The sequence below is a fragment of the Mus caroli genome, chromosome 3, assembly GCF_900094665.2.
Source record: "Mus caroli chromosome 3, CAROLI_EIJ_v1.1, whole genome shotgun sequence".
NCBI lineage: Eukaryota > Metazoa > Chordata > Mammalia > Rodentia > Muridae > Mus > Mus caroli.
The window spans coordinates 49,603,398-49,631,388 of record NC_034572.1 but is presented as its reverse complement, the minus strand read 5'-3'; the positions used below and the strand labels follow the sequence as shown (position 1 = coordinate 49,631,388).

General features: G+C 35.3%; 1 protein-coding gene across 10 annotated transcripts in view; it reads left to right on the top strand.

The window, feature by feature from the left end:
- Positions 1 to 27,991, top strand: part of Nbea (neurobeachin) — a 543,806-nt gene that overhangs the window by 99,267 nt on the left and 416,548 nt on the right. For all 10 annotated transcript variants that reach the window (XM_029475176.1, XM_029475174.1, XM_029475170.1 and 7 more), the window contains exons 3-10: positions 2,361 to 2,461; positions 2,791 to 2,886; positions 3,562 to 3,683; positions 4,474 to 4,600; positions 7,437 to 7,556; positions 9,934 to 10,080; positions 24,775 to 24,972; positions 25,522 to 25,655. In XM_029475176.1, the coding sequence (XP_029331036.1) occupies positions 2,361 to 2,461; positions 2,791 to 2,886; positions 3,562 to 3,683; positions 4,474 to 4,600; positions 7,437 to 7,556; positions 9,934 to 10,080; positions 24,775 to 24,972; positions 25,522 to 25,655 (1,045 nt within the window). The remainder of the gene's footprint in view (positions 1 to 2,360; positions 2,462 to 2,790; positions 2,887 to 3,561; positions 3,684 to 4,473; positions 4,601 to 7,436; positions 7,557 to 9,933; positions 10,081 to 24,774; positions 24,973 to 25,521; positions 25,656 to 27,991) is intronic.

The following is a 27,991-nucleotide window of genomic DNA, read 5'->3' as shown; positions in this document are numbered from 1 at the left end:
CCCATATCTGATTTAGGATAGGTAAAGATCCTTTAAATTTAGAATACCCAAGATATAAGATACAATTTGCTAAATGCATGAAACTCAAGAAGAACGAAGACCAAAGTGTGGACACTTTGCTCCTTCTTAGAATTGGGAACAAAACTCCCATGGAAGGAGTTACAGAGACAAAGTTTGGAGCTGAGATGAAAAGATGGACCATCTAGAAACTGCCATATCCGGGGATCCATCTTATAATCAGCTTCCAAACGCTGACACCATTGCATACACTAGCAAGATTTTGCTGAAAGGACCCAGATATGGCTGTCTCTTGTGAGGCTATGCTGGGGCCTGGCAAACACAGAAGTGGATGCTCACAGGCAGCTATTGGATGGATCACCGGGCCCCCAATGGAGGAGCTAGGGAAAGTACTCAAGGAGCTGAAGGGATCTGCAATCCTATAGATGGAACAACAATATGAACTATCCAATACCCCGGAGCTCGTGTCTCTAGCTGCATATGAATCAGAAGATGGTGTAGTCGGCCATCAGTGGAAAGAGAGGCCCATTGGTTGTGTAAACTTCATATGCCTGAGTACAGGGGAACGCCAGGGCCAAGAAGTGGGAGTGGGTGGGTAGGGGAGTGGGTGGGGGAGCGTGTGGGGGACTTTTGGGATAGCACTGGAAATGTAATTGAAATAAATACCCAATTAAAAAAAAGAAAATGCTGCTTAACTACTTACAATAGAGAAGTTAAAATCTAAATACTTAACTGAAAGTTGGAATGAGTACCAGCAAAGTACTTAATTCCCATCTTTGGGTGTTATAATGTGTTAAAAACATAGAGGTACTCTAAAGTTAATAATTTTATCACTAAAATATGGTTGAATATTTCTGATGAATTGAGAAAAAGTTTATAGCATTAGTAGTTTTTTCCTCTTTAAAATTTTTGTTGAAAAATTATTGCAATAAGAAAATTAAATCGACCTGCTTAGTTATGGGTCATATATAAATTATTATTTGGTGTTTATGTACTTGTAAAGTTGAAGAATAACTTGATATAAATTTTGTCCCAATTATCCAGATCATTGTAAATTCAAAGTTGATTTTTTTAAAAAAAATATTCTTATGTAAATATTTAAGAAATCTTCAGTGATAGAAATTTCAACTAAAAGATTTTCTTTATTTTAATATAGAATTTTCAGTTAAGAAGCAGCTTGATTTTATGCACTAAGATTTTTATTATTTTAATAATGAGACATTTGTGTCATTTAAAGATCTCACAAAAATGTTATACACACCTGTCAAAATTTTTCCCATTGAGTTTGCTTACTCATTGGGCTAATAAGTAAAATATAATGAATTACTTGTTGCTTATGATAACCTTATTCAAAAATTGAAATAGATAAATAATTTAATTTTCCATATTCTAGTCAATAACCTGTGGTATTTAATAACATTAATTTTACAACAAAAATGAATCATTTCTGTCTTCCCAATCTTCCCTCATACTAATTGGTGACAAGGTGATAGTTAATTATTTCTGTCTACTCTATCCTATCCTCTTATATTAACTGGTGATGGGTGTGTGTGTGTGTTTGTGTATTTTATATATATACACACACACATACATAAATATATACATATTTGTGAGTATGTATATGTATTTATAGTAACTTGTATATGATATAAGCACTTTAGAATCTGAAAAGATATATAAATATTTAGTTGTTTACAGACATTTTTTTCTCATTGGTGAGTTAGTGCTCTACACATTCATAAACACATTCACATTAGCATAATGACTATCAGTAGCTATTTTTAATATCTAAATGTTTAAATTAGACCCATTTGAGATTAGTGAGTGGCAATGAGAGCTCTGGAATCATTCATGCTGTGTGGTTTGGAATACTGACTCCCCTGTTTGCTGTGAATGCGTTTTTGGACAATGTGACTAAGTTACTGGGTCCATAGTTTATCCAGTTTTAAAGGAGATGATGATAGCATTGTAAAACTCATAGTCTGATTTTGAGGCTTGCTGATAGTAGTACATAATATAGCACTTGGAATAGCATCCCATTGTGGATGGAGTAAATGCTCAAAAGTGTAAATTACCCAAGAACTAAATGTTTCACTATCATGTTTTACTGATCAACTGTGAGGTTTCATTTGAACATAACCAGTGTGCAGTGCTGTCTTTGAATATGTTTTCTCCCTTTTTCTACATGTAATGAATTCTATGTTTGCATTCATGAAGACACTGAGCTATATTAGATTTGTAAGTAGAGGTAACATTTAGTAACTTTCCGCACCTTTAAAAATATAGTGCTTGGCAGCTGAGTTAATGCCTGGAGTAGAGAGTAACTGCAATCTCCTCTGTAGATCTTCTAGTGGATATGCTGGGGGTTCTGGCAAGCTACAGCATTACTGTCAAGGAGCTAAAGCTTTTATTCAGCATGCTGCGAGGAGAAAGTGGAATCTGGGTAAGTCGTGGTCAGAGGGAGCAGCCTTTAATACTAATCCATTCATACTTAATGGTCAAGAGATTGTCACTGGAGAGCCATAGATTTGAATTGGTAATGATAATTATTTCCTTTTTAATCCATTTAGCAAATCATTTAAATATAATTTTCTTACTAGTTACCAAACAGTACATTGATTAAAATATGATATTATATAGTTGTCATGGACCCAAGTGTTATGCAATAAGGAGATTCTTTCTTGAGTGTTCCTTACAAAAAAAGTGAAATATTTCATATTATCGCTAATAACTTTATATAATAACTATTTCTTTGATTGTTTTTTTCTTCAGCCAAGGCATGCAGTAAAATTATTATCAGTTCTTAATCAGATGCCACAAAGACATGGTCCTGATACATTTTTCAATTTTCCTGGGTGTAGTGCTGCGGTAAGCTTTAAATATATGTGTTTATACTTAACTATCTCTATTTTATCTGAGTTTACTTGGTGCTCCATTCGTTTGTCTTTTCTAGATTGCCTAGGAATAAAACAATAAAACCATATGGTATGTGCTCATGGTTCTTGTGCTGCTGCTGCTGTTCCTGTTGGGGAGGGGTTTGGGAATAATCTTGCTATGTAGCCCTGACTGACCTCTACCTCACAGTCTTCCTGCCTCAGCTTTCCTGATGCTGGGATTAGGGATTTGCATCACTATGCCATGTTTACTCATTATGTTTGGCTTCACAGTGAATTAGATCTTTCTTCTGACTCCAATGACACTTTCTAGGACAGGCTATCTTGGCTGTAACTATTCATGCTCTATTAAGAAAATAAAGTCTTACTAAACACTAGCATAAGGCATTAGAATCAGAGACTTCTGTGGCTGTGTGTCAGTCACATGTGTCTATATTGTGGGAGTTAGTAGGGAGGGTTGGAGAACAGTCTGGAGCATGCTGAGCAAGGTAGACATGACACTTAGCCCACTCTATGTTTCAAAAAACAGCCTGTAGAAATTCTTTGACTGCAGTAATAGTTTATTTCTGTACTTGATTTTTAGGGGGAGGGAAATTTGACCAGAATAACTTTGTATTTCATCTAATTTACCTTTTGTATTGTCTTTTAGGCAATTGCATTGCCTCCCATTGCAAAGTGGCCTTATCAGAATGGCTTCACTCTAAACACTTGGTTTCGCATGGATCCATTAAATAACATTAATGTTGATAAGGATAAACCTTATCTGTATTGGTAAGTAATATTCAAAAGTATACTACTTTGGTCTTTATGTATTTGACTTTTTGAAATTAAACATTGTACCATAAAGTTCATATAGCTAATATTTATTTATTTACTAATAATTTTAGGTTTGTGTATTCACATTTTTATTTTTTTCTACTTACAATATAAGAAGGAAAGATAAGTCTGTTAGAGGGAGAACAGGGTTACTAGTATCTGATGTTGGAGATAAGACACCAATTCTTACTAGAGTTTGTCTATTTCACCTTTATTTCTATAAGTATAATTCACACGGGTAAAAATAACAATAGCCATATAAAACATTATAACTATATGATATTGTTTAGTAAGCATGTTCTTATTTAGATTGAAATATATGTTCTTATTTGATCAATCACATTATTACAAAAATTAGCTCTTTTTGGTAAGGTTTTCTTTTTATAGGTATTGTAAACTTAGAGACCAAGTTGTATTGACACCATGAACTTTGTTGAAATGAGTTTTGAACCGGCAAAGTGGAGATGGTCCTTCATATGCAGCCTGCCTAGTAGACATTTTGATCATTATTTTGTTTAATGTCTGTTGTATCTTAAATTTAAATATAAAGAGTTTCTAAAGCCTACTATTTCTTGAGTTAAATCCCTTACTTTTTTTTTTGATATTATAAAACTTATGTTTTCGTTTCTATTTGGCCAAGGTGTTAACTATGACTATACTGAAAATTCAGTTTATTGTATAAGGTTTTAGTACGTGTTGGTATATTTCTTTTAACCAGAGTTTTTGTATTATTTTATTAATACAGTTTTCGTACTAGCAAAGGCGTGGGCTATTCTGCTCATTTTGTTGGCAACTGTTTGATAGTCACATCTCTGAAGTCCAAAGGAAAAGGTTTCCAGCACTGTGTGAAGTATGACTTCCAGCCTCGCAAGGTAGGGCAGAGTAGATGCTTCCCCTGGAAATCACGTCAGTAGCTGTTCTCCTTTTCCGCGGCTGTGCAGTGTGACTTCTGTAATGTTCTTTCACCTTCTCCTGACTTCCTGTGCCTTTTTCTTTCCTGTAATTTCTTATCTTCATGTCTGACTTCTGTGGGATGTCTTTTAACACCTTGTGTTGTTTTTGTCACACGTTCATTCTCTCAGTCTGATCTAATTTGTGGTGTTCCTGGAAATACATGCAGGAGACCTGTAGGAACTAGGAATGGGACAGAAGACGACACAGGAAAGATCTCACTTTCGTACCACTTAGTCTTACAGGGAAATTTTTATTCAGTTTCATAACTGAAATTTTTATTCAGTTTCATAAATTTTTATTCAGTTTCATAATTCTACTCATCAGTGCTGTGTTCCTTGGCTTTTCAACAACTGTGAGATCTCAGAATCTAAACTACTGTACTTTCTCTCTCCAAGTCCACATCCACACAAGCACTCAACTCTTCTGGTTTAGAGATCTGCCATCTTTTGATCATGGGGGCATGTTCTTCATCTGCTTTTTGCTATGTATTATATCTCTGAAATACATCTATTTTCTTCTAAAATTTCATTAGTTGCTGTTTAACTTCATATTGTTTTCATCTTCATGTTTTGTTTCTTTTCTAAACTATTTTATTCGCTAATGTTAAACTTATTTTCCTGAAGATATGCATTTGCTTAAGCTAATGATTTGATTTTTAGTAACAACAAAATAAATTGAAAATGTACCCATGTGCTTTATGAATGAATGAATGACTTTTATCTCAGTCTTCAGAGCACATTTTATCAGAACCTTTCTGCAACATTTCTGTGTAGTCTTTTATTGTTGTCCCCTCATCTTCCTCCCCCATCACCTACTCCCCTTTCTGCCTTTGTCATTGGGGATCCAACCAAAGAGGCATGTGGTAGGCAAGTGTTGCATCAAAGTTGTGCTACTACCCATCCTCCTTGATAGATATTATTTTCCAATATAAATAATGCCTCTTTTCATAATTACTTTATCCACAGCTTCATTATTCATTTATATGTCCATTTAGTGATTATTGAGACAAAAATATGTGATGGATTTAATTTTTTATTTTCTCAGATGCCTGACAGAGTATTGAATTCAGTAGACTGCCAATATTTTGAGTAGCTATATAAAAATATGACTTAAACAAGGGCTGGGTAGATTGCTCAGAGACTAAGAGAACTGGATATTCTTCCAGAGGACCTGGGTTTAATTTTCAGTATTTACATGGCTACTCACAACTGTTATTAACTCCAGTTCCAGGAGATCTGACACCCTCACACTGACACATATGCAGGCAAAACAACCACAACAAAAAAATAAAAGTTTAACAAATAATAAAGTCTTTTACTTTCTCAACACATAAGTTTCATGAATTTAGATCAGTGTTTTTTGTTTTTTTGAGACAGGGTTTCTCTGTATAGCCCTAGCTGTCCTGGAACTCACTTTGTAGACCAGGCTGGCCTCGAACTCAGAAATCCACCTGCCTCTGCCTCCCAAGTGCTGGGATTAAAGGCGACAGCACCACGCCCAGCTTAGATCAGTGGTTCTTAACTTGTGGTCACATAAAAGCAAGAAGTTTAATCTGTTTGTTCTCATTTTATTTATTCTTTCTTATTTGCTTATGAAAATGCATTCCTGTGTTTTTTGCATTTTAAATATAGTAATTGCAGAGAGTCTTGTAAGAGTGAGGCCCAGGGAATGAAACAGATACAAAACAGTTTTTCTGAAAAGATTTTAATAAAATTTGAAAATTATAATAATTTTGCCTTACTCCTCTTTATCATTATACAGAAATATCATTTAAAATATCATTAAATTTTTTTCTTTCTTCAATTTTCCAGGACATGTGGTAGTTGACTTGCTATTGTGCTTGAATTAGGGGAAACTTTACCTTAGTAAATAGGTTACTGGCCTTTCCTAAAAAGATATGCAACACTAAAACTTTTGTTTGCCTGGCTGAACTACTACTAAGAGGTGTCTGACCTTGTAAAAATGAATGTAACCATTAATATTTTACCTCATTTATAGAAAATGTTTAGTGCATAGCACCTAGTGATATTTCTATAAATATTATCCCGTGTTTTTTTCTTATTTCTCATTTATTTTGTTTAACTTGTAATACATTTCTCAGGAATATTTAGTATCAGTATATGTATTGTTCTTATTTCTTGTTGTCCAGATTTATTATACATCAATATTTGGCTCTCAGACTGAGTGTGGGGCACCTTATGTATGATTAGTGTCAGTACGCGTATGCACTCTCCAGATCAGTTATGTCTTTAACTTAAAAACATCAAGTCAGACACTGGGATCCTCGGAAATGCTGAAAGCTCTTGTACACCTATTACATTTTGATGGATCCAAGAGACAGAAAACTAAATTTAACCTAAGATTAACTTATCCAGTAAATCCAAAAATATATATGAATACATGAATGTAAAAAATTACATTGCAACATTCTTTTCCTCTTGTTCATTCAGTATTTCCTATTAGTCCTGAATGTTTGATAAAAAGTTTATTCACTCATAGTGAATCTTCTATGATTGCCTTCAAATGTTGTGTTCATAAGCAGCTCATAAGCAGTTGCTGTTCTTACATCTCTGTCTAGGTATTGGGGGATGGGTGCTCCTTGACCTGTTCTTTTACTGGGTCATAAGAAATGGGAGGAAGGGACATGAGGCATGAAGTACTCGAGATCTCTTAGAGGGATGTGCAAAGGTTTGACTGCATTTTATACAGTAGTAACTGCGCTTGACCTTTGACATCTTAGTTGTTGCATTGCAGTGGTACATGATCAGCATCGTCCACATCTACAATCGATGGAGGAACAGTGAGATCCGTTGTTATGTTAATGGACAGCTGGTATCCTATGGTGACATGGCTTGGCATGTTAACACAAATGATGTAAGTTTAAATTTTTTAAACATATTTTATAGTATGATCTCTCACTGTAATATAAATAATGACCATTTGGTAGAAACATCCAAAATTTTGTTTGAGGTTTTATTAGTTTACATAAAATTCTTAAGTTAATTTATATTTATATAATTTATATTTAATTATTTAATATAGTGTGTAGACTGTTTCAGACACATGATTTAATGATCTGGATAAAGTTAAAATAGAATGTGGTTATGTGATACACAAGGGTCAAGTCATGTAAGTGCCTCATATGCAAACACAGGTCTGGGCTTGCATTCTGACCCAGGATAAAAAGCCTCTCAAGATTATATTGTAAAAATCTCAGTATGTCTGCTATGGTGGTGGACACTTAATCCCAGCAATCAGGGAGGCAGAGGCAGGTGCATATCTGAGTTCAATACTTGCCTGGTCTACAAAGTGGGATTCAGGACAGTCAGAGCTAACCATGTCTAAAAATCAAAACAAAAGCAAAAAACAAAAACAAAAACAAAAACAAAAAACAAACCCTCAATCTGGCTGCAGTGCTGATAATTTCATGACATTAAAGGGCTCTGAAAGCGAAGGCAGATCACATACAGGACGCTTTGTCAATGGTGAATGAAATAATTTCCTCACTTTGTATGTCTGTGTTGGAGCAGGTGACACTGGATTCTAGATAGAGAAGACATAGGGTTGAAATCTAAAGAATGCTTGCATTTTTATAGTTTGCATTTTCCCTTTCCTTCCTCCTGGCAAAATGTGGTTTGTAGAGCCTAAAGATTCGCTAGGGCCGGTGATAGATTGTTCTTCCAGCATACCTGCTTATGAGGGTCATGAAAAACAAACAATCTACTTATAAATTCTGTCTGCAACTTCTCTAATCTTAATCACTTTCACAGAGCAGAGGTTATAATGTATTCTCTTTTTCTGTTTTCTTTTAAATGAATAGGACATTTTACATCGTCTCGAATCTCTTTGTAGATCTGTGGGTGACAAGCTGTCCTGCCCAGCCAAGTTGACTTTACCTTGTTGTTTGCATGATCTGAAAGCCAAGAGTCTTGGATTTTCACTAAGATCATTTTTTAAAAGACACAACAACAACAACAAATCAAATCAAATACAAATATGCACAGAAGCTGCATGGAGCACACAGAACTCTAGAAAGTTCCTGCCTGTGCCTGTATAGGACAAACTTGCTTTACTGTCCAACAGACTCAAAGGCAACTGAAAACACAGAAATGAAATTTGGCTTCCTCTCTGTTCTCTGATAATGCAGGAGGCTGTAGTTTATTCTAATATACGAAGGAAGGAAGCCCCTAGAGTTTTGTTGCTGACATTAGCTGAAAAGACAGTATTTAAAACAAAACAAAACAAAACAAAACAAAACAAAACCAAGATTTAAAATTCTCTGTGATAGTATTTCAAGAAACAGAGAAGCCTGGTCTTGTACACATTCTTTATGTAATAGTAATTTTTAGTTTCCACAGTTTAAATTACACATGTTTAATGATAAGTTCTTGTTTTCTCTTCCATTCACCTTATTACTTTTTTTTTTTTTTTTGGCTGTTGTATGAAGCACAAATGGGATCTCATATTTGACAGACCTATGTAGTGATCAATTTCTCTATGACTCTGTCTAGTTTGATAGCTGAATATTAGTGTGCTTATTCGAATTAAAGTGTGGGATATCCTGTGGTGACAAGAGAGGATAGTGGTTAGTACCTACTGTCTTTGCCTTCCTTGGCTGGTGTTGAAAGGATGTAGGTGTGCCAGGCTTTCTAGATGGAAGATCCTTTAGGTGAATAATATTCACGAGATAGTGAATCATTGTTTTTGCTTCTATATAATCCCTATGCAGAACAAACTGATTTTCTTCATTTTTTCCTTATTTAGTGCAGAAAATGGGGGTTGCCTATTCATCCATATTGAGAAATGAAGTAGAATTAAAAAAATCTATTCCTATGGTTTTATAGTTAAGATTTGGCAAAGTCATTCTTTTGATTTACTTTCTCTCTAAATTTGATCAGTTGTGAATTATTAGCAATGTAAAATTAGCTTTGCTTCAGTAAACAAATTTTGTTTCTGAATTACAAAATTCAATTATAAACAATTACAAAATCTTTGTCGTTATTGGTACAATTTGAAAAAGTGGTCAAGTCTGAGGATGTGATGGATGGTTGTGCACTTAACTTCTATTTAGCTGATTTTATTTTTCTAAAACGTGTTTATTTACTTTTATTATTGAAACATTTGAAAAATACCCAAAATAGCATTTTCACTATTGTTAGTATCTTAAATGTTTCTGTTAATGAAGAAATGCATTTTTAAATATTCTGTCACTACAAAATAATAACTTCTTTTTTGTGACTTTTAAAAATAGAGCTATGACAAGTGCTTTCTTGGATCTTCAGAAACTGCTGATGCCAATAGGGTGTTCTGTGGCCAGCTTGGGGCTGTGTATGTGTTCAGTGAAGCTCTTAACCCAGCACAGATATTTGCAGTTCATCAATTAGGACCTGGTTATAAGGTAGGAATGACTGTGTTGCTATAAGTTCTCAGCAAAGGTCTCGTTGGATAACCTGCTTTCACACTACTGTATTTAGTGAGAATCTTTGTTCAGTGTTGGTAATTGTCATACCAACTTTTTGATACTTACTGTGATGTTCCTTTTCATCTGCTCTTCACTTTTTAATTATTATTTTTTCATGAACTTTTCATTTTTAGGGCATGCCTTTAGTTATCAATTCTGAAAACCTTTTTATTTTTAGACATGCTTTTAGTTATCAATTCTGAAAAAAATTTTCTGAATACATTGCTTATTTAAGTGGTATTTGAAATCTCAGATTTTGAAATATGTACATTGTATTATGATCATTCAAAATGCCTTGTCCAGGAATCAACTGTTAAGAACACTTACTGTTTTTCCCAAGGTCCTGTGCTCATTTCTCAGCAAACAGATAGTGGCTCACAATCATCTATAGTGGTATCTGCTGCCCTCTTTTGGTATGCTTACACCTACACATAAAATACACAAACAAATAAACCTTTCATAAAATGACTTGTCGAAAGGGATGCTATCTATGGATCAGAGATTTGGAAAAAGAAACTGTCAAATGCTGTGTCAGACTGAGGGAATTCATTTCATACATTTGCATTTAATTGTCCCTTGCAGTGGGTAAGAATGGGGTAATAAGGGTGCTCATGTCACAAAGCCAGGGACACTGACTGATATGATTCTGATTTCTATTTTGCTTTGAAATAGATACATTTTAGGCAAGATACAGCATTGACTCCTGTGAATTAGTTTTTAGTGAACACACTTGGTAAGTATGGGTAGATTTTTTTAAATCATATTTGGAGTTGTACAGTTTCAGACTATTTGGAGGTGAGACAATATTATACAGTATAAATCCAAGCTGAGCCAGGCATTGGTGGCGCATGCCTTTAATCCCTGAACCTGTGAGGTAGAGGCAGGTGGATCCCTGAGGTCCAGGCAAGCCTGGTCTACAGAGTGAGTTCCAGTATAGCCACTACTACACAGAGAAACCCTGTCTCAAAAAACAACAAAGGAACAATCAAGCAAATCAAAGTTGACAATGTTTGAGGAGCACATGCCATAATTTAAAGTGTTGCTGCTTTTTAAAAAGTTTAATGTTTAAATTAATGGGAAGTTTGTTAAATAAAGGAGGAGTAGCAATAAATATTAAAATATACTTTTAAAGCCTTTTTATATTCATATTTCTGTTTTATTATTTTAGTTTAGGCATAGAAATAACAAAATTATTCTTTTAAAAGATCTTAGTGTTCCAAGTGATTTTAATAACCAAAATACTTACAACAGTCTTTCTGTTTTGTGTCACAGTGACATTACATGTTGCTGTCTTATATCCATTTAGTTTTATTTGTTTCACTAGGCCTAGGTAAAATCTGGTTTTAGTATAGTCATTTTACCCCTTATACCACACCCCCATCACCTTCCTTTTATTGAAAATAAATTCCTTTCTCACATAATATATTCTGAATACTGCTTCCTGTCCCTCTACTCCTCCCAGTTCCTCCCACCTCCCCTCCCTTCTGGATTCACTCCCTTTCTCACACTAGAAAACAGGCTTCTGAGAGATACTAATAAAATGAAATAAGATGGAGAAGACAAACAAGGAAAAGAGCCCAAGAGAAGGCATAAGTCTCAGAGAACGACTTGCTTCCATACTCAGGAATTCCATAAAACCACTAAATTGGAAGCCTTAAGATAAGCACAAAGAATATGGTGTCTGGGCACTATTCATGCTGGCTCAGTCCTTTTGAGTTCATAGGAGCTTTGATCTTGTTGATTGATAGGCTCTTGTTTTCTTGGTGTCTTCCATCCACTCTGGGTCTTGTATTCTTTCCTCCACCTCTCCTGCAGGGTTCCCTGAGCTCTGAGAGGAAGGATTTGATGGAGATAGTCTATTTAGGACTAAGTGTTCTAAGGTATCTCACACTCTGCATAATGCCTGGCTGTGGAACACTCTATTTCTTTCCATTCTCTGTAGAAGGAAATTTCTCTAATGGTGGCTGATCTATGAGTATAGCAGATTGTCATTAGCAGTTATTTTATTGCTACTTTTTTTGAAGAAGATTAATATTTGGTTTTCCCCTAGGATGCTGGTCTCTTTATATGCTCAGGTTTTCAGTCACCCAAGCAGTGTTGGGCATGATAGATTCTATATGATAGAGCATACTTTGTGACACAATTGCTCCAGCGTATCTTTCAGGCAGCACACCATTGTTGATGGGTGATTTTGTAGATGGTTTGGCATTTACATTTATCTTTTGGTAGTATACAGAGTACCTACTTGTACCAGCGATGGTAGAACACCGGGGTGAAAGCTCTGTGTATGCAGCAGTTTACCTTCACCGTGGTCCATGAGTTTTGTGGGTGTTGGCTTCAGCAATGGGTCTTGATGTTTGTTTGTGGCAACATAAAGTTTGGCAACAGCCTGTGTTGTTTGGGAATTTCCATAGGATTCCATTGGCTAAGAACTCAATTAGATGTAAACCAATCCTGGTAGCTGAAGCTCTATTTGGTGACAAGAGATGCCTGTTGGGACTCTGTCTCCCCCATTACTTGGAGATTTTATGTAGCTCACCTTCATGTATATATCTTAGGAAGCTTCTATTACATTAGGTTTTCATAATACCCCTCAAGTGGCCTTTAATTTTAGCTGCCTCTTTACATAACCCCTCCCTCCCATTCCCCTGCCCTCCCACTGATCCTCCCACAAGTATTCATTGTATTTCTCTTTCCTAACCAGATCTACCTGACTCCTCCTTGCCCCTTTCTCTATACCTAACCTTTATAGTTCTACAGATTGTAGCTTGGTTATCATTGACTTAACAGCTAATATCCATATAAAACCAAATACATCCCATATTTGTCTTTCTTTGTCTGGAACATCTTACACTGGATGATTATTTTCATCCACTTACCTGCAAATCCCCGTTTTTCCTTCAACTCTTGCTCTGCCATGTATTAACTTTTCATTGGAATCTTAATATTTTTGACTTATATGTATCTAACCTTCTGTCTTTCTTTGCCATGACCATAAAATATTTGTTAACTTTTCCTTTTTAAAATCTCTCTCTATCTCTCTGTCTCTCTTCTCTCTTTCTCTCTCTCTCTCTCTCTCTCTGCATGTACATATGTATACCATGTACGTACCTGGTGCCCAAGGAGGCCCAAAGAGGTCACTGAATCCCTTGGAAATGGAATTGCAGATGTTTCTGAGCTGCTGTTTGGGTTCTGGGAACCAAAACCAGGACCCCGTAAACAAATGCTCCTCAGTGCTGAATCATCTTGCCACACTGTGAAGTACCTTTTTTTTAAGCACCAATTAAATGATATTAAATAACAGTAACAAAAAAATATAAATGAAAGTGAGAAGATGATAAATTACATTATTTTTATACTACACAATAAGTATAAGCCTAGTATTAATAATTTCAGAATTAATAGGAACACCCTCACAACACATAAGAGAAAGAGCGAGATCTAACTATTAAGTAGTTCTTCCTCTAAGAAAGGAGCCAGCATTGTGTTGAGCAGCTTTGTAAATTAGAAATTTATCAGTTTGTTCTTTCTTGACATTTTCTTTAAATATATAACAGAGGTAAAAATAAGTAGAAATCCCAAGCCACTGAATTCCTCTACAAGTAGTGTCCTAATATAGGGTGTGGAGTACCTACACCAAAGTCTGACATTTATACAAGAAATATCTCTAATTGTGGGCAAGGAATGAGAAAGTATCATACTGAGTTATGAAAGTCTGTATACATATGAGCCTTTTCAAATGGAGATTATAAATGTATGAGTACAAATGAATTGTCTCAATTCAAAATACAAAGTACACCTATTACTCAACTGTTTGTATATTCAAAACTCTTTGATATTAACAGGTTTTTACTAGAAATTTAGATAACATAAAGAAAGAAACGAGAGCCAGCCACATTCTGACAGGAACATTCAAGTACTTCACCCCAATCTCTTGGTAGTGAGCAAAGTAACTGCAGGAGAGCTGAGGTTAGATTGTACAGAGTATATAGTATGTAACAGTTATTCAACATGCATGGTCATATGGAGCACATCGTATGGTGAGGCCTGTACCTCCCATTCCCATTACTTTTGTAACCTTAGCCCTATACCCCTAAGATGACTTTGCTGCTTCTTTTCCAGTGTGACCCACCATTGTCACCTATAGAGTTCATGTTTAAGAACCACATTGTCATTGTGGGAAAAAATTGGCAAAATAAATATTTGGACAGTGTTGGATGTAACTGAGGATATGTCTTTGTGTTTGCACAGCTCTGCTTCTACTTCTGTGCCACACATGCAAGTATGACTTCCTTAATCTCTGTAAAATGCACAAACCACAAGTGAGAGCAATCGTACTATTTTATATGACACTGGCTCAAATTTACTAATATGATTATCTGCAGTTGTATCACTTTCCTGTTAATGATACCATTTTTTTCTTTTCTATGGCTAAATAAAGGATTCTATTAGGTATATGTGTTACATTTCCTATCCAGTTTTTTTTTTTTTTTTTTTTTTTTTGTAGGAATTCTGCATTGGTTCCATAACTTAGCTATTGTGGCTAGATCTACAGTGAACACCGGTAGTCTTAATGTTTCTCTGTGATATGCTGACCTGCAGTCCTCTTGGAAAATACCCAGGAGTAGTATAGCTGGGTCATAGGATAAATCTGTTTTTCATTGGCTAAGTAATGTTCATGTTGATTTCCACAATAGTTGGACTAAGCTTTTGTTACAAAATCATGCTATTTTTCTTACTGTGACTCTGTTTTAAAAATTGATATAGATGTGTATATTATTCTTTTTCTCTAAGTCTGCTTTGATTATCCAGGATTTTTTGTGTGTTGGAATGTCTAACACATCAACCATAAATGAAAGTGACAGAAAAGTATATCTAAAGTACTTATGTAAATATATTTTAGGTGTTATAGATTGTAAGACCTTAGTAACAGCACTTAAAATCAGTTGAGAGAGGGTTGAGCACTTGGACCAGTTTCAGATCGAGATGGCACAGCTTGCCTGGGGCTGCTCCAAATGCATTTGAACCCAAGTGCCAACTCCAGTTGAAGGAGCTGGTATGGCTGAGGCACACCGCTGTTTGAGGAGCACAGCACCTTGTGAGGAGTGTGGCTAGATGAGAGAGGAGTGTGGCTAGACGAGAGAGGAGTGTGGCTAGACGAGAGAGGAGTGTGGCTAGACGAGAGAGGAGTGTGGCTAGACGAGAGCTGGATGAGATGCACAAGCTCACTCTGGGCTGTGCCTATGATCTTAGTGCTCGTGTGCTTAAGGAAATTGTAAGACGGGTTTGCTTAGTTTTCGTGTGATGGCTCCAGCAAGTATATGATCTGTGCCAAGCCTGAGAAGGAAGAAGAGGTGAGGGAACAGAAACACAAGACCTTTGTGGAGATGTGTGAAAGACCGGTTAGGCATTTCCTCATCCTTCACCACTGGGACATCAGCCAGAAGGAGTTGGACGGTGTCCACCAGGTGTATGAGGAAATGGACACCTTGTGCTTCATCCTGGACAGGGAATAGCAATGCTCTTTTATCAAGTGGCCTCCCAGCTCATATTGATGCAGTTCATCTGGGAGCTTGCCAAGAGTCTAGAGTCAGGCCAAGCTGCTTCTCCATAAGGCCAAGAGGGAAAAAAGTAGTAGCTGGGGTGCTGTGGAAGTATACCAGTCCCTCCCAGAACTCCAGAAGAATGTCGAGGGAGGATCTAGAAATGCTTAGGAGCTGTCGTTGGGACTTATCCCATCAGCACCAAATACTATGTCCAGTGCTGCACTCACTCTGGCTTCTGAACACTCCTCTGCCAAATTACTGTGTTGCTTTAAGTCTGATTATCAGGAATGTAATTTTCCCATAATGTTCCTTGCAAGAAAGCCATGTAGTTTGTTGTATGTATATTGTATAGTATCTTTAGCCTGACTGAACAGAACAGTTTCTCAGATTTTCATAAAATACCTATATGAATATTCTCAAGGCACACGCTTGCATACTTTTTGAACCTTTTTCTGTTTTCTCAAGGATAAGTCTTAACTCTTCTTCAGCCCTCTCTACATTGGGCCAGCCTCTAAGAAACCTTTTCTTATCCATCTGACCCCAAGGTTGCCTTTGATTTGCTGGACAGCCTTGTTTCCCAGATTTCTTTGGAAATCTGACATCCATTCTAGCTGTCTCCCTTAGGCACATGTGGTTCCTATCTTGGTCATCCTTTGCTTGGCTATTGGTGTATGTGTGTGTGTGTATGTATGTATGTGTGTGTGCGTCTGTGTGTGTGCATCTGTGTGTGTGTGTCTATGTGTGACTGTGTGTGTGTGTGTCTATGTGTGACTGTGTGTGTACCATTTTTACCATTCATAAATTTGGCTAGTTCACTAGACGCCAGCATACTCTTCTTATGCTTGACCTTTTGAATTGATGCTAACCATTTATACTGATGATATCCAGAACTGATGATCTCCTATGGAGACCAGGTGCCTTCCCTCCTTGCCTTTATACTATAGTGTATTGCCTCATCTCTGTCTCTCTGTGTTGGTGTGGGTCTAGTCAACACCCTAATTCAGGTTGGTCACCATCTAGGACCTCTTGTTTCTGGATAACTTTGATGTGGGGTCCGTGATAGTTTGAATGAACAAAACAATGCTTCCTGTAGGCTTGTAGCCTTGAACACTTGGTTCTCAGTTAATCCCACTACTGGGGAGGGTATAGAACTTTGAGGAATGAGGTAGAAGTTGATAAAGTCTGCTTCCTGTGTGGATAAAATGTAATGAGCAAACTTCCTGCTCTTTATCTCCCTTGCCACTGTGGACAGTAACCCTCTGGATCCATAAGACAGAGTAAATACTTTCTTAAGTTGCTTTTGTTTATCGTATCTTCTCACAGCAGGAGGAAAATAATGGATACAAGGTCTAACTTCCCTTTCCAGAATTTCTTCTTCACCTAGTCAGCTTTTGCATAAGAGGGCCAGCCACCCCTTTCACCCTACTAATGGCCTATGTCTTAACAGTCCTCATTCAGATCAGGAGGCTGCTGCCTCTCCTGCCAACAGCAGCACTTGCCTCCCCCACTCCTGAATGCTTTGACCTTACTTAGCCCTACCGGTAGCTTTGCAAACTTTTACAAGGGGAATTGGCACAGGAAGAGAAAGGTGCTGCACTGATATACCTATAGTGAGATTGCTGCTCCATAGGGAAATTTTGTTTGTATTCTTTGATCTTTTTGTTATTGGAGTGAGGCAGTATTGTCTTGTGATTTTAATATGCATTTCCTTTGAGATTAGATTAGGTGGCCATATACATATTTCTTCTTGTGAGAAATGTTTATTTGGGTCTATTGCATACTTTTAATTGGTCTATTTTAATTGTATTTTGTTGTTAACTTTAGTGTTTTTTATTATATATGTAACTCTCAATCAGCTTGAGTTTCCCAGTATGTTCTCTCATTCTGTAGACTGTTTCTTAATTCTGTTTCTATGCATAGAAAAGCCTTTTAGTTTTTCTTTGGTTTTAAAATGTGGCTCCTACTGAGAGTGCACTGTAGGAACTTGGTTTATTTTTCCTCTTGACAACTTCTGAATGCTGATTTGTTTACTCCATTTACCTTGAATGTTATTATTGACATGTCACTACCCCTCGTCTATGTTTTTGACTTTTCTGGCTTCAGTCACCTGCAGTCAGGGCATGGTCTGAAGATACTAATGGAAATTATGTAGATGAAATTAACTAAAATCTCTGTGAGTACAAATCTTTGTCATATATCTTTTTTTCCAATTTTTTTATTAGATATTTTCTTCATTTACATTTCAAATGCTATACCGAAAGTCCCTTATACCCTCCCCCCACCCTGCTCCCCTACCCACCCACTCCCACTTCTTGGCCCTGGCATTCTCCTGTACTGGGGCATATAAAGTTTGCAAGTTTGTCATATATCTTTATAGTGTATTATATATGAAATGAAACTTATGTATAATTGTATAGTATAGAATTAGTTTATTATACATACGTCATAAAGATTCTGAATCTGCAGTATTTTTAGTGAAGCCCAGGGGATGGAATACCTGACCTAAGGTGGTCAGAAGTCAAGACAACCAATCAACACAGCTGGGCTTTGCCAGTACAGGGTGCATTTGAGGAGCTCTCTGCTGAGGCAGAAGAGGGCTTTTTGAGGGTTCTTTGTAGAGATAAGCAGGGTGTAGCTCTAGGAGACTTAAGAAAAATGCAGCTATTATCACTGGCAGACTAGATGCCAGGAGATGGACTCTTTGTTGTCTTGATCCAGTGAGAGTAGAATTATGCCACAACCTCAGACATTCTGTATTTACTGCAAAAAATATGAATGAAAGGACTTGGGAAAGAAATTGCAGTGCTTTCATCTGTATGTGTGTACATTTAATGTGTGTGTGTGTGTGTCTGTGTGTATGTGTGTGCGTGTGTGTGTAATGTATACCTTCTGAAAAAATATATATCTACACTTCTTTCTGTTCCAGGCATTTCTGTAAGTTATGTCTCTTACCTTGTTATAATACTGAATGATTATTCAGTCTGATTTTTTTAAAGTTCCAGTCTACTGAAATACCAAGTCTACCAGGGCACTATAGGCAGATAGCAAAAGAATCCATTTCAGAAATTGCTTGGTATTTGCAAGTGAAATATTTGAAAAGTCTTTTGTAGTAACAGGGTCATTGTATTGATTGCATGTCTACTAGACATTATGTCAGTGATGTCCTCTCTTTATTAATTTATGAAATGTTACAGTAATCATGGGGCCAGAACTTGGTATAATAGGTAAATTGATAGATGTCATTATCTTTGCATTTTATTGGTTTAGCCATTTTCTGCTATGTTGAAGTACTGATTTCATTACAAGCATTACAATTATTTTACCTATTTTGACATTTTTGTCAAGATTGTGAATATAATCCTTATTCTTTCCAATAATCTTATATGTTTCAGGGTAGCAATGCTGATTATAGGGGATTCAATTGAAAAAATTAATATATTGAAAATTTCAAGGAAGTATTCTAAGCTTTGGGAATTTAAATGATTAAGCTTATACTCTTTTATGAGAATATAATTAGATACCTAATCATTTATAATTAAAGGTTGTTATGTGTATTAGAAAGGCAGTATAATGCAAATATGATCAAAGTTTTGTGCTAGGATGATTAATTTCAGACTAGAGAATTTAGGAAATCTTATAGACAAGGAAGAATTTTAAAGAGTTCTTAGAATATAAGTCAGTTTCAGAAGTAGTTGAGCAGAGGATGTGTTCTGCAGGAAGGAAACTAAGGTGTGCAGGATTATGGGTGGATGGACTCATCATTCAGCATAATTTGATGGTAGAACTCTTAGTTGTAAGATCTGTTTTATAATGAAGCTTTGAGATGCTTTTGGTAAGCTTAAGTTGTTGAAGGCTTTGAATATTAAAGTACAAAATTTGGACCATATTTTCTGCTCAAGTAGAATTATCAAGAAATTGCAGCAAGGAAATGAACTGATCATCTTACATATTTTTCAAGATAGGGTTAGAGATGTAGATTCTCGTTTTTTTTGTGTTATTTTTTTTAATAGCCCAGGATGAATTATAAATTATGCTATAAATGGGAAAATGTAAAATATAGAGCTAGCCTCAAGACACACTTACTGAGTATTGCACAATCATCACAGCATTCTTTGAGCAGCATTCATTATGTCTTATGGGGAGGGAAATATTTTTGTCCTTTATATAAATGTGGCAGCCCAGGCATGGTGGCTTACAACTCCAAACACAGTGCTCAGGAGACTGCCAGGTGAATTGCTGCACGTTTGAGGCCAGTTTGTCTTCAAAGCAAGCAAACTAACTAACAAAATGTCTATATTTTTGACATTCACTTATGTCACTAATGCTTTCTGGAGGTGAATATTACAAAATACCATGCTGCTACTTTTGTGGCAGTTAGACTTAGCATTTTAAGAGCTTTTTAGTAAATATTCTCATATTTGTATTATGTAAGTGATCTGACTTAGATGTTTATGGTTCTACTAAATGAGGCACTGCCTAATTTGCAACTTAATCTCGATATATGTGCTACCTGTATATAGTGTTATTTTCTCTTGTATATACATTGTATGAGTATACCATCTGGCCTCAAAATTATGATCCTGTTCTGTTGCCTCAGTCTGTTTAAGTACTACCCAACACATTCAACTACTTAATGTAATATGCTTTTATATTTGCAAGGTTTTAGATATTAGTTCTTTATACTTTTCTTTAGTAAAAAGATCCATTTTATATAGAAAAAGATCCATTTTATATATAAAGTGTTATTAAAATTTCTGTGTGATCTCAATGTTTTACAAGTAAAAAATGGTTAATTTGTAGATATTAATTTCTAACTGATGAATGAATGTATTACCAATAATTTTTAAACATAAAGGCTAGTTTTATAAAAATAAAAATATTTCTTTCAAAGATTTATTTCTGTAGCAAGAATTTATACTAGTGTATAAGAAGACACTACAAGTAAAACTGTCTTCATGTGTTTAATGATCTGCAGTTGTGGGTTAGAGTTCACTGGATACTCTCAGAACTCTACTGGAATTGCCCATGCACTCACTCTGCTTATTCATGTTTCAAAGTCCATGAAAAGTAAGACAGGATACTTTTGATATTTCATATTAATACAGTGCTTTCTGGGTTCGTTATGGGATTCAATACTGATGTGATTTTAATGTCATGTGTTAACAAAACTAAAGCTAAAGATCCTGTGGGTCATTCAGAGGGTGTAAGTGGCTAGACGTTTTCTATGCTTCTGTAAAGTGATTCACTGAGGAAGTATTTCCAACACATCACAGTCAATCTTCAGTTAGGGTAGCTGCCAGTATTATTTTTGGAAAGATTATTATATAATTTAAAATTGATTAAGATGGATGATGTATGTTACATGATGAATAATAATGTGTTTATATAAAATATATTTATATCTTTGTGCATGAATGTATGAATAAATATAAACTAGTTTTGTACAAAAAAATATCCTTCTATTTACTCTACCTTTCTGTGTGGTATGGTTCATTTTCTTGGCTATTGATCCTGCAGGTTTTACATACTGTAATGTGGTGTGTGTGAGAGTGTGTATGCAGGTTCCCAAAGATGCATATACCAGTTCTTCCTTTTGAAGAGTTATTTACCAGAACATAGAAACAGTGTCACTAGTTTAGCATAGAAAGCAGTAGGAGAATAAGAAAACATTTAAGGTGCTCCCACAATTCCGCTTAGCATTTATGAACTGGAAAGCTGTCTAACTGAAGGCACCAATTAAATCTGATTTCTCCTGATTTGAATTCAGGTTCTCAGAGGAGTCTTTGAAGCATCTAAGTTCTAGAAAAGAAGTCAGGTTTGAATTTAGTATGCTAGAAATGTATGTGATCTTTTACACTGTTTACCTGTTTCTTTTAGTTTGTTTGTACCCTCTATTAACTCCTATATTCTCCAGTCATGTTTCTGTTATTCTCCATAAAGCCAATATATATTGGAATAGGAACCCACTGCTCTATTTCAGGTCTTCTCATTGTGGCATGTTAACAGATGGTATGAGGTCTCATAGGAATAATAATGTATAGCCACAATACATATTGTATGTTGTCTGTGCAGAAATTTTCTACATTTATTTATATTTTGATATATTTTTGTATTTTTCCAGGAAATTTGAGACTAAAATTAAGTTCTAACTTTATAAAATTCCTACCATCATTTATTTACAAACATTTCTTAAAATACAAATCTATTTTGAAAGTTCTTGAGAGAGAAATTTTTATCTTTTTATTTTATTTTTATTAAAATATATTCTTTTCTTATACATTATATCCTGTATAATTCTTATACATTTTACCTTATAATATAAATAAGAAACCATTACATAGAACTTGGACAAGGCAAACCAACAGAAGGAAAAAGGGACCCAAGAATGAGAGACCCACTCATGCACACACTCAGGAGTCCCATAAAAATGCTAAACTAAAAGCTGTAATCTATGCCCAGAGGAACTGATGCACACCCATGGAGGCTCTGTGCTTGCTTGCTGCTTTCGTCTCTGTGAGTTCATGTGAGCTTTGCTCGGTTGATTGAGAATTGATTGTTCTTCTGGTGTCCTCTACCTCCTTTGGCTTTTAAAGTTTTTCTGCCTCCTCCTCTTCTTTGGGGTTCTCTGATCTTTGAGAGATATCCCATTTAGAGTCATATATTCCCAGGGCTGTGGGTTTGTGTTAGTTCCTGTCTGTTGTAGGAGGACGCTTTTCTCATGGTTTACCAGTGTTAGATACTGGTTCCATCTTGTGGAGGGGCCTTCAGTCAAATCAGATATTGGTTGGTTACTCCCACAAACTTTGTGCCACCATTGCCCTAACATTTTGTAGGCAAGATAGACTGTAGATCAAATGTTTTGTGTTTGGGTTAGTGTTCATGTTTTATTTTGTTAGCCTCTGGGGTATGTTCCCATAACAAAGACAATAAGTGGAGTAGAAAAGGCTCTATGTAGGCACCAGCTTGACCTCTCCATGTTCATGTGTGGATGTTTTCTTTAACATTGGGACCTTACTCTCAGTTTGTGGAGTGCAACCTATGTATCTTGGCAACAGCTTTAGCCGACAACTCAATTGGATATAACCCAGTTCAGTACTGGAAGCTTTGTTTGGTGATAAGTGAAAGCTAGTTGGGACTCTATTGCCCTCATTATTTGGAGACTCCATTAGGATTGTCTTTGTATATTTTAAGAAATTTCCACTCTTTTAGGTTTCCATACCACCCCCAAAATCTCCTCAGTTCCAGCTATCTCTCTCTATTCCCTTCCTCAACCCCATTACCCCTTCTCCTCCTCACTTTATCTTCCTATTCCTGTTCCTCTCTGTTTTGACCCAAGGCCACCCATAAACTCTATGAACTATAAAATCTATAAATACATATAAACGTCCCCCTTGTTGGGAGGTCCGTGCTCCCCTAGTATACCTAACCTCTCTGGGTCTACAAATTGTACCTTGGTTATCATTTATTTAACTGCTTGTATCTACATATAAGTAAATAGAAAATACAATATGTATCTTTCTGGGTGTGGGTTATCTCATTTAGTCTGAGTTTTTTCTCATTTCATCTATTTGTCTGTAAATTTCCTGATGTCATTTTTTAAACATCTGAGTAACACTCTTACTATATAAATATATCACATTTTCTTTATTCATTCTCATGTTGAAAGACATCTAGGTTATTTCCAGTCTCTGTTTATCATGAATAGACCAGCAGTGAACATGGTTGAGCAGGTGTCCTTGTGGCAGAATAAAGCATCCTTTGAGTATATGTCCAAGAGCAGTATAGCTAGATCTTAAGAGAGATTCATTTCCATCTTCCTGAGGAACCATCACACTAATTTTCATAGTGACTCTTTTTGTTTGCCCACCCTCCAGGGATGGATGTGTTCCCCCATTCTACATCCTTGTCAGCATAAAGCTGTCACTTGTTTAATTGATCTTAACCATTCTGGTGGGTATGATATGGAATCTAGTAGTTTTGATTTACATTTCCCTGATGACTAAAGATGTTGAACATTTTGTAAAGTGTTTCTGAGCCATTTGAGTTTCCTCTTGAGAATTTAGTTTAGATCTGTATCCTAGTTTTTAATTGAATTATTTGACTTTTTAATATCTAGTTAATTGACTTCTTTATATAGTTTTGGATGGTATTCCTCTGTCAGATGTGGAGTTGTTAGAAACTTGTGCCATTCTTTAGGCTGCTGCTCCTTCATTTTGACAGCATCACTACATGCCTCAATTATAATTTTACTAATTTTTTTTTAGTAATTCTGGCTGCAGTTTTATTTTGTATATAATAGGGAAGAAAATAAAAATTTAATTTTAAAATGGCATATTTTGAAACTGTTACTTTTATCTTGAGAAGTGAGAAGCAGTGAGCTTTAAAAAAGTAATTAAAATTGGAAAACTTGAGGTGAGAAGTAATGTTCTTTATTCCACTTAAGTAGAGTAAAATATCTTATCCAAATAGGGCAGCATTGGTTATTTTTAATATTGAAATAACTGAACATTTTAATTTAAAAGTACCATCTATAAGTTTGTATACATGTGATTAATTGCTCATTTTGCCTTTGTCTTGATTTACATCTGGTAATTAGAGGTTTTCATCCAGATTGGAGTTGAAAACACTACAGAGAGAGGGGCAGGAGCATTTCTGAGTTTGAGGCCAGACCGGTCTACAGAGTGAGTTCCAGAACAGCCAGGGCTACACAGAGAAACCCTATCTCGAAAAACCAACCAAACTAAACCAAACCAAATCAAACCAAACCAAACCAAACAAAAAACAAAAACAAAACAAAAAAACCACTACAGAGAGTTGTCAGGCCAGAGGTAGAAAACTGTTTGAATTTTGGCCAGATATACTTGATCTGCGGCATTCTTAAGTGTTTGAGTTAAAAATTTAATGTTCATAGATCAAACAACTCTCGTATCTGAAGTGAGAGTAGCAGGGTATGCAACACTGGGATGCAGGGTGAGATACTGGAGGGAATACAGGAAATCATTCCTGCCATTGTTTCTCTGCTTTAAAGATTTAGAGTCCTTAAAGATTCTTTGAAAAGAGTATTAATGAAACTTTATTTTTACAGAGTACCTTCAAGTTTAAGTCTGAGAGTGATATTCATTTGGCAGAACATCACAAACAGGTTCTGTATGACGGGAAGCTTGCCAGTAGTATTGCCTTTTCCTACAACGCCAAGGCCACCGATGCTCAGCTTTGCCTGGAGTCCTCACCAAAAGAAAATGCATCCATCTTTGTGCACTCCCCACATGCACTGATGCTCCAGGTGGGTGGGCGGGGCTGGACCCATGCTGCCAGCACCCAGCCTGTGTTCCTTCCCACAGCAAGCACTGTTCACCTGCAAATGCTACTGCTGCTTCTGCTTTTGTAAACCAAGTTTCTGTCTTCAACTTTTTGACTGCCTTGGAAATTTACCCCATCTGTTATCATGTGTTTCTATGTCCTTTGAAATAAAAGTCTGTTGTCTTCCTGAACATGATGTTGCTAGGTATAAAAAATATTCTGATTTGAGGAGGTCTTATCTATCAACTTGAAAATTACTTGAATGTCCTTAAATCCAATAATAATACTTTCTTCTAGAATAACTTAGAATGCCTTCATAGATTAGGATAATGGCTTAGCTTATTCAGGCTTTAAAAGTGACTAGTCAAAGATACGTCATTTTTACTGTATACATGTGTGCCTATCAATAAGTACATGATTGAGAACTCTTATAGTATCAGGATACACTAGCCATATAATGATACCTAGGGTTAGAAATAGTGATAAAAATCTTGTCATGGAAGTTTGACAAATATTTTTGTCTTTGTTGTAGGATGTGAAAGCTATAGTAACACATTCAATTCATAGTGCAATCCATTCAATTGGAGGGATTCAAGTACTTTTTCCACTTTTTGCCCAGCTGGACAATCGACAGCTTAATGACAGTCAAGTAGAAACAACTGTCTGGTAAGTTTTCTTTGCTGTACCGTATCCTACTGTTTGCACTCCTAGGTTCTTCATGGCGTATTCCATACCATGTAATATATTACAGCTTTTGGTCTTTTCTGAAGTGCTAATAAGAATGTTTTTAGAACTGAGGCGCATATATATACATATATATGTATATACATGTATGTATATATATATATATAATGCTCCTGCATAATAAAAAAACAGTTATCATAAAAAATCTTTTTCTGTAAAGTGAAAGAAATAATTCTAGATGTAATAAAGTGAGTATGATATACAGCTAAGGAAAAGACTTCTTTACCTTCAAACTTAGCCATAGCAAATGTTCAAGGTCTTATAAGATAAGATTATATTACACAACTAAGATGAGGTATATTCAATAAGTTATATATTTATAGCTTAAAGTTACTCATTTTATAATGCAACGCCATGATCTAAGATTAGAACAATATTAGGTTAACATGAGCTTTTCTTTAAATATACTTCATTTTTGAGAGACACAAAAATGGTGGTTTGTTCATGTTCAGGTAAAAATGAAATGTCGTTTATGAGGTTGAATTTGTGTTTACTTCTTATTACTTCCCTTATTAAAAATATCTTATATATCAAGCTCTGTTTCATGTATTTTCTAAGGTATTGAGAATTATATAGCCGCTTTGCTTTGGATTTTAAGCTTGAGTTATATAGACAAACATTATTTTTTCAGTCCAAAATAATAAAGAAAGACTTCATGAATATATACACATACATACTAGCTTTTTAATGGGTTGTTGCATTTTAAAGTTGTGGGAAAAGTTTAAGATCTAGTAAACTGTAAGGCATGATTTTCTCAAATTAGCTGAGTTGACTTTGAAGTCTTCTGCATTAGTGTGGATAGTGTTATTGTTTCTGTATTGAGACTCATTTCCTAAAACATATTTAAATGTAAATCTAATATTTATGGTATTCACTGCCCATTTATGGGTTATCCTTTATTTTATTTCAATGTAATATAAAGGTTGGAGATTTGAACGTCAAGAGCTTTGAAGTGAAATGAAAACTGAGGTTGTGTCATTTGGGCAGTTACTTTGCACTGAATGCTTGCTTATTTTGATCCAGTAAATCAAAATAGATCAGTTTAGGGAAAACAGAGAAACAAACAAACAAACAAAAACCATGCTTCATGACCCTGAATTTAAATAAAAAAATATTTTGTTTATCATCTAAGGGGAGTGTAATACATTATGGCCTATTCTTAAAATAAATACTATGAAGAAAAAGAAAATGCCTTGCTATTTAAACAGTCCTTAAGAATTACTTGGCATTTATAATTTTATTACCTAGAAGAGATTGTATTTTTCAGTGAAGGTTTAGAAAGAATAGTTTGGAGTATTATAAATAAAATTATTATAATAATATATTTTTTATGAATAGCTTTTATAAAACCTTAGTGCTAATACCACATGTAGTAGTTGGTTGGGGCTTTTAAGCAACTATGGAATTTTTTTTCAGAACTCATTTTAGTGCTTATATTTATTTTAATATTTAAGTTTTATTTATTTCATCAAGGAGATGAAAGTGGAAAAGTCAGTATTCTGCTTTTAGATTTTATTCGCTGATTTTATCATCCACTTCAGTTTTTCCAACTTATAAAGATGTGCATTTTGTTCTTAGTTTATAACTGATAGAAAATATGTCATAGGAAAAATATTGTAGTCCTTTTTAATAACAATGCATATCTGTGTCTAAGACACTGAGATTCCATTGTGTGCTCCCTTGGATTCCTACCTATTATTATTTCATTAAATATTTCAAAGTCCTTGATTTCTGAAGCATGCTGTTTATAAACATCTGCTTTCAGCTGTCCAGGCTTTTAAAGTTCACTTTTCACAGGGACCAGGATATAATACAGTGTGTCAGCAAGAGAACCATTTATTCATAAGATGATAAAGGCAGCAGGATTTCTTCCTCAATGATGAATACAGATATTTAGCTATGTGAGGGTGTATAGAATCCCATTTTATGATGAATGCTTATAAAGATGACTGGAATCTTAAAGTTGGATGTATTATCTTATTTTAGCTAGTATTAACTTGTTTCAAATAAGAATCATCCTAAAACTTTTTAATTTTCCAATGAAACTGCAGTATACTTTTGAAAAAGTTCGTTTAATAAATATATGACAAAAGTACAATAATTTTTCATTTTCAGTGGCTTTTAAAAGAAATCGAGCTAAGCTGCAGTAAAGTTTTGCTCTGGTTTCTATCATTCAGAAGTACTTTATTTTCCATGTACAAAACAGTGCCTTATAATAAAACTTTTTACTGTTCTGTGGCCTGAGTTTGTGTTCAGTG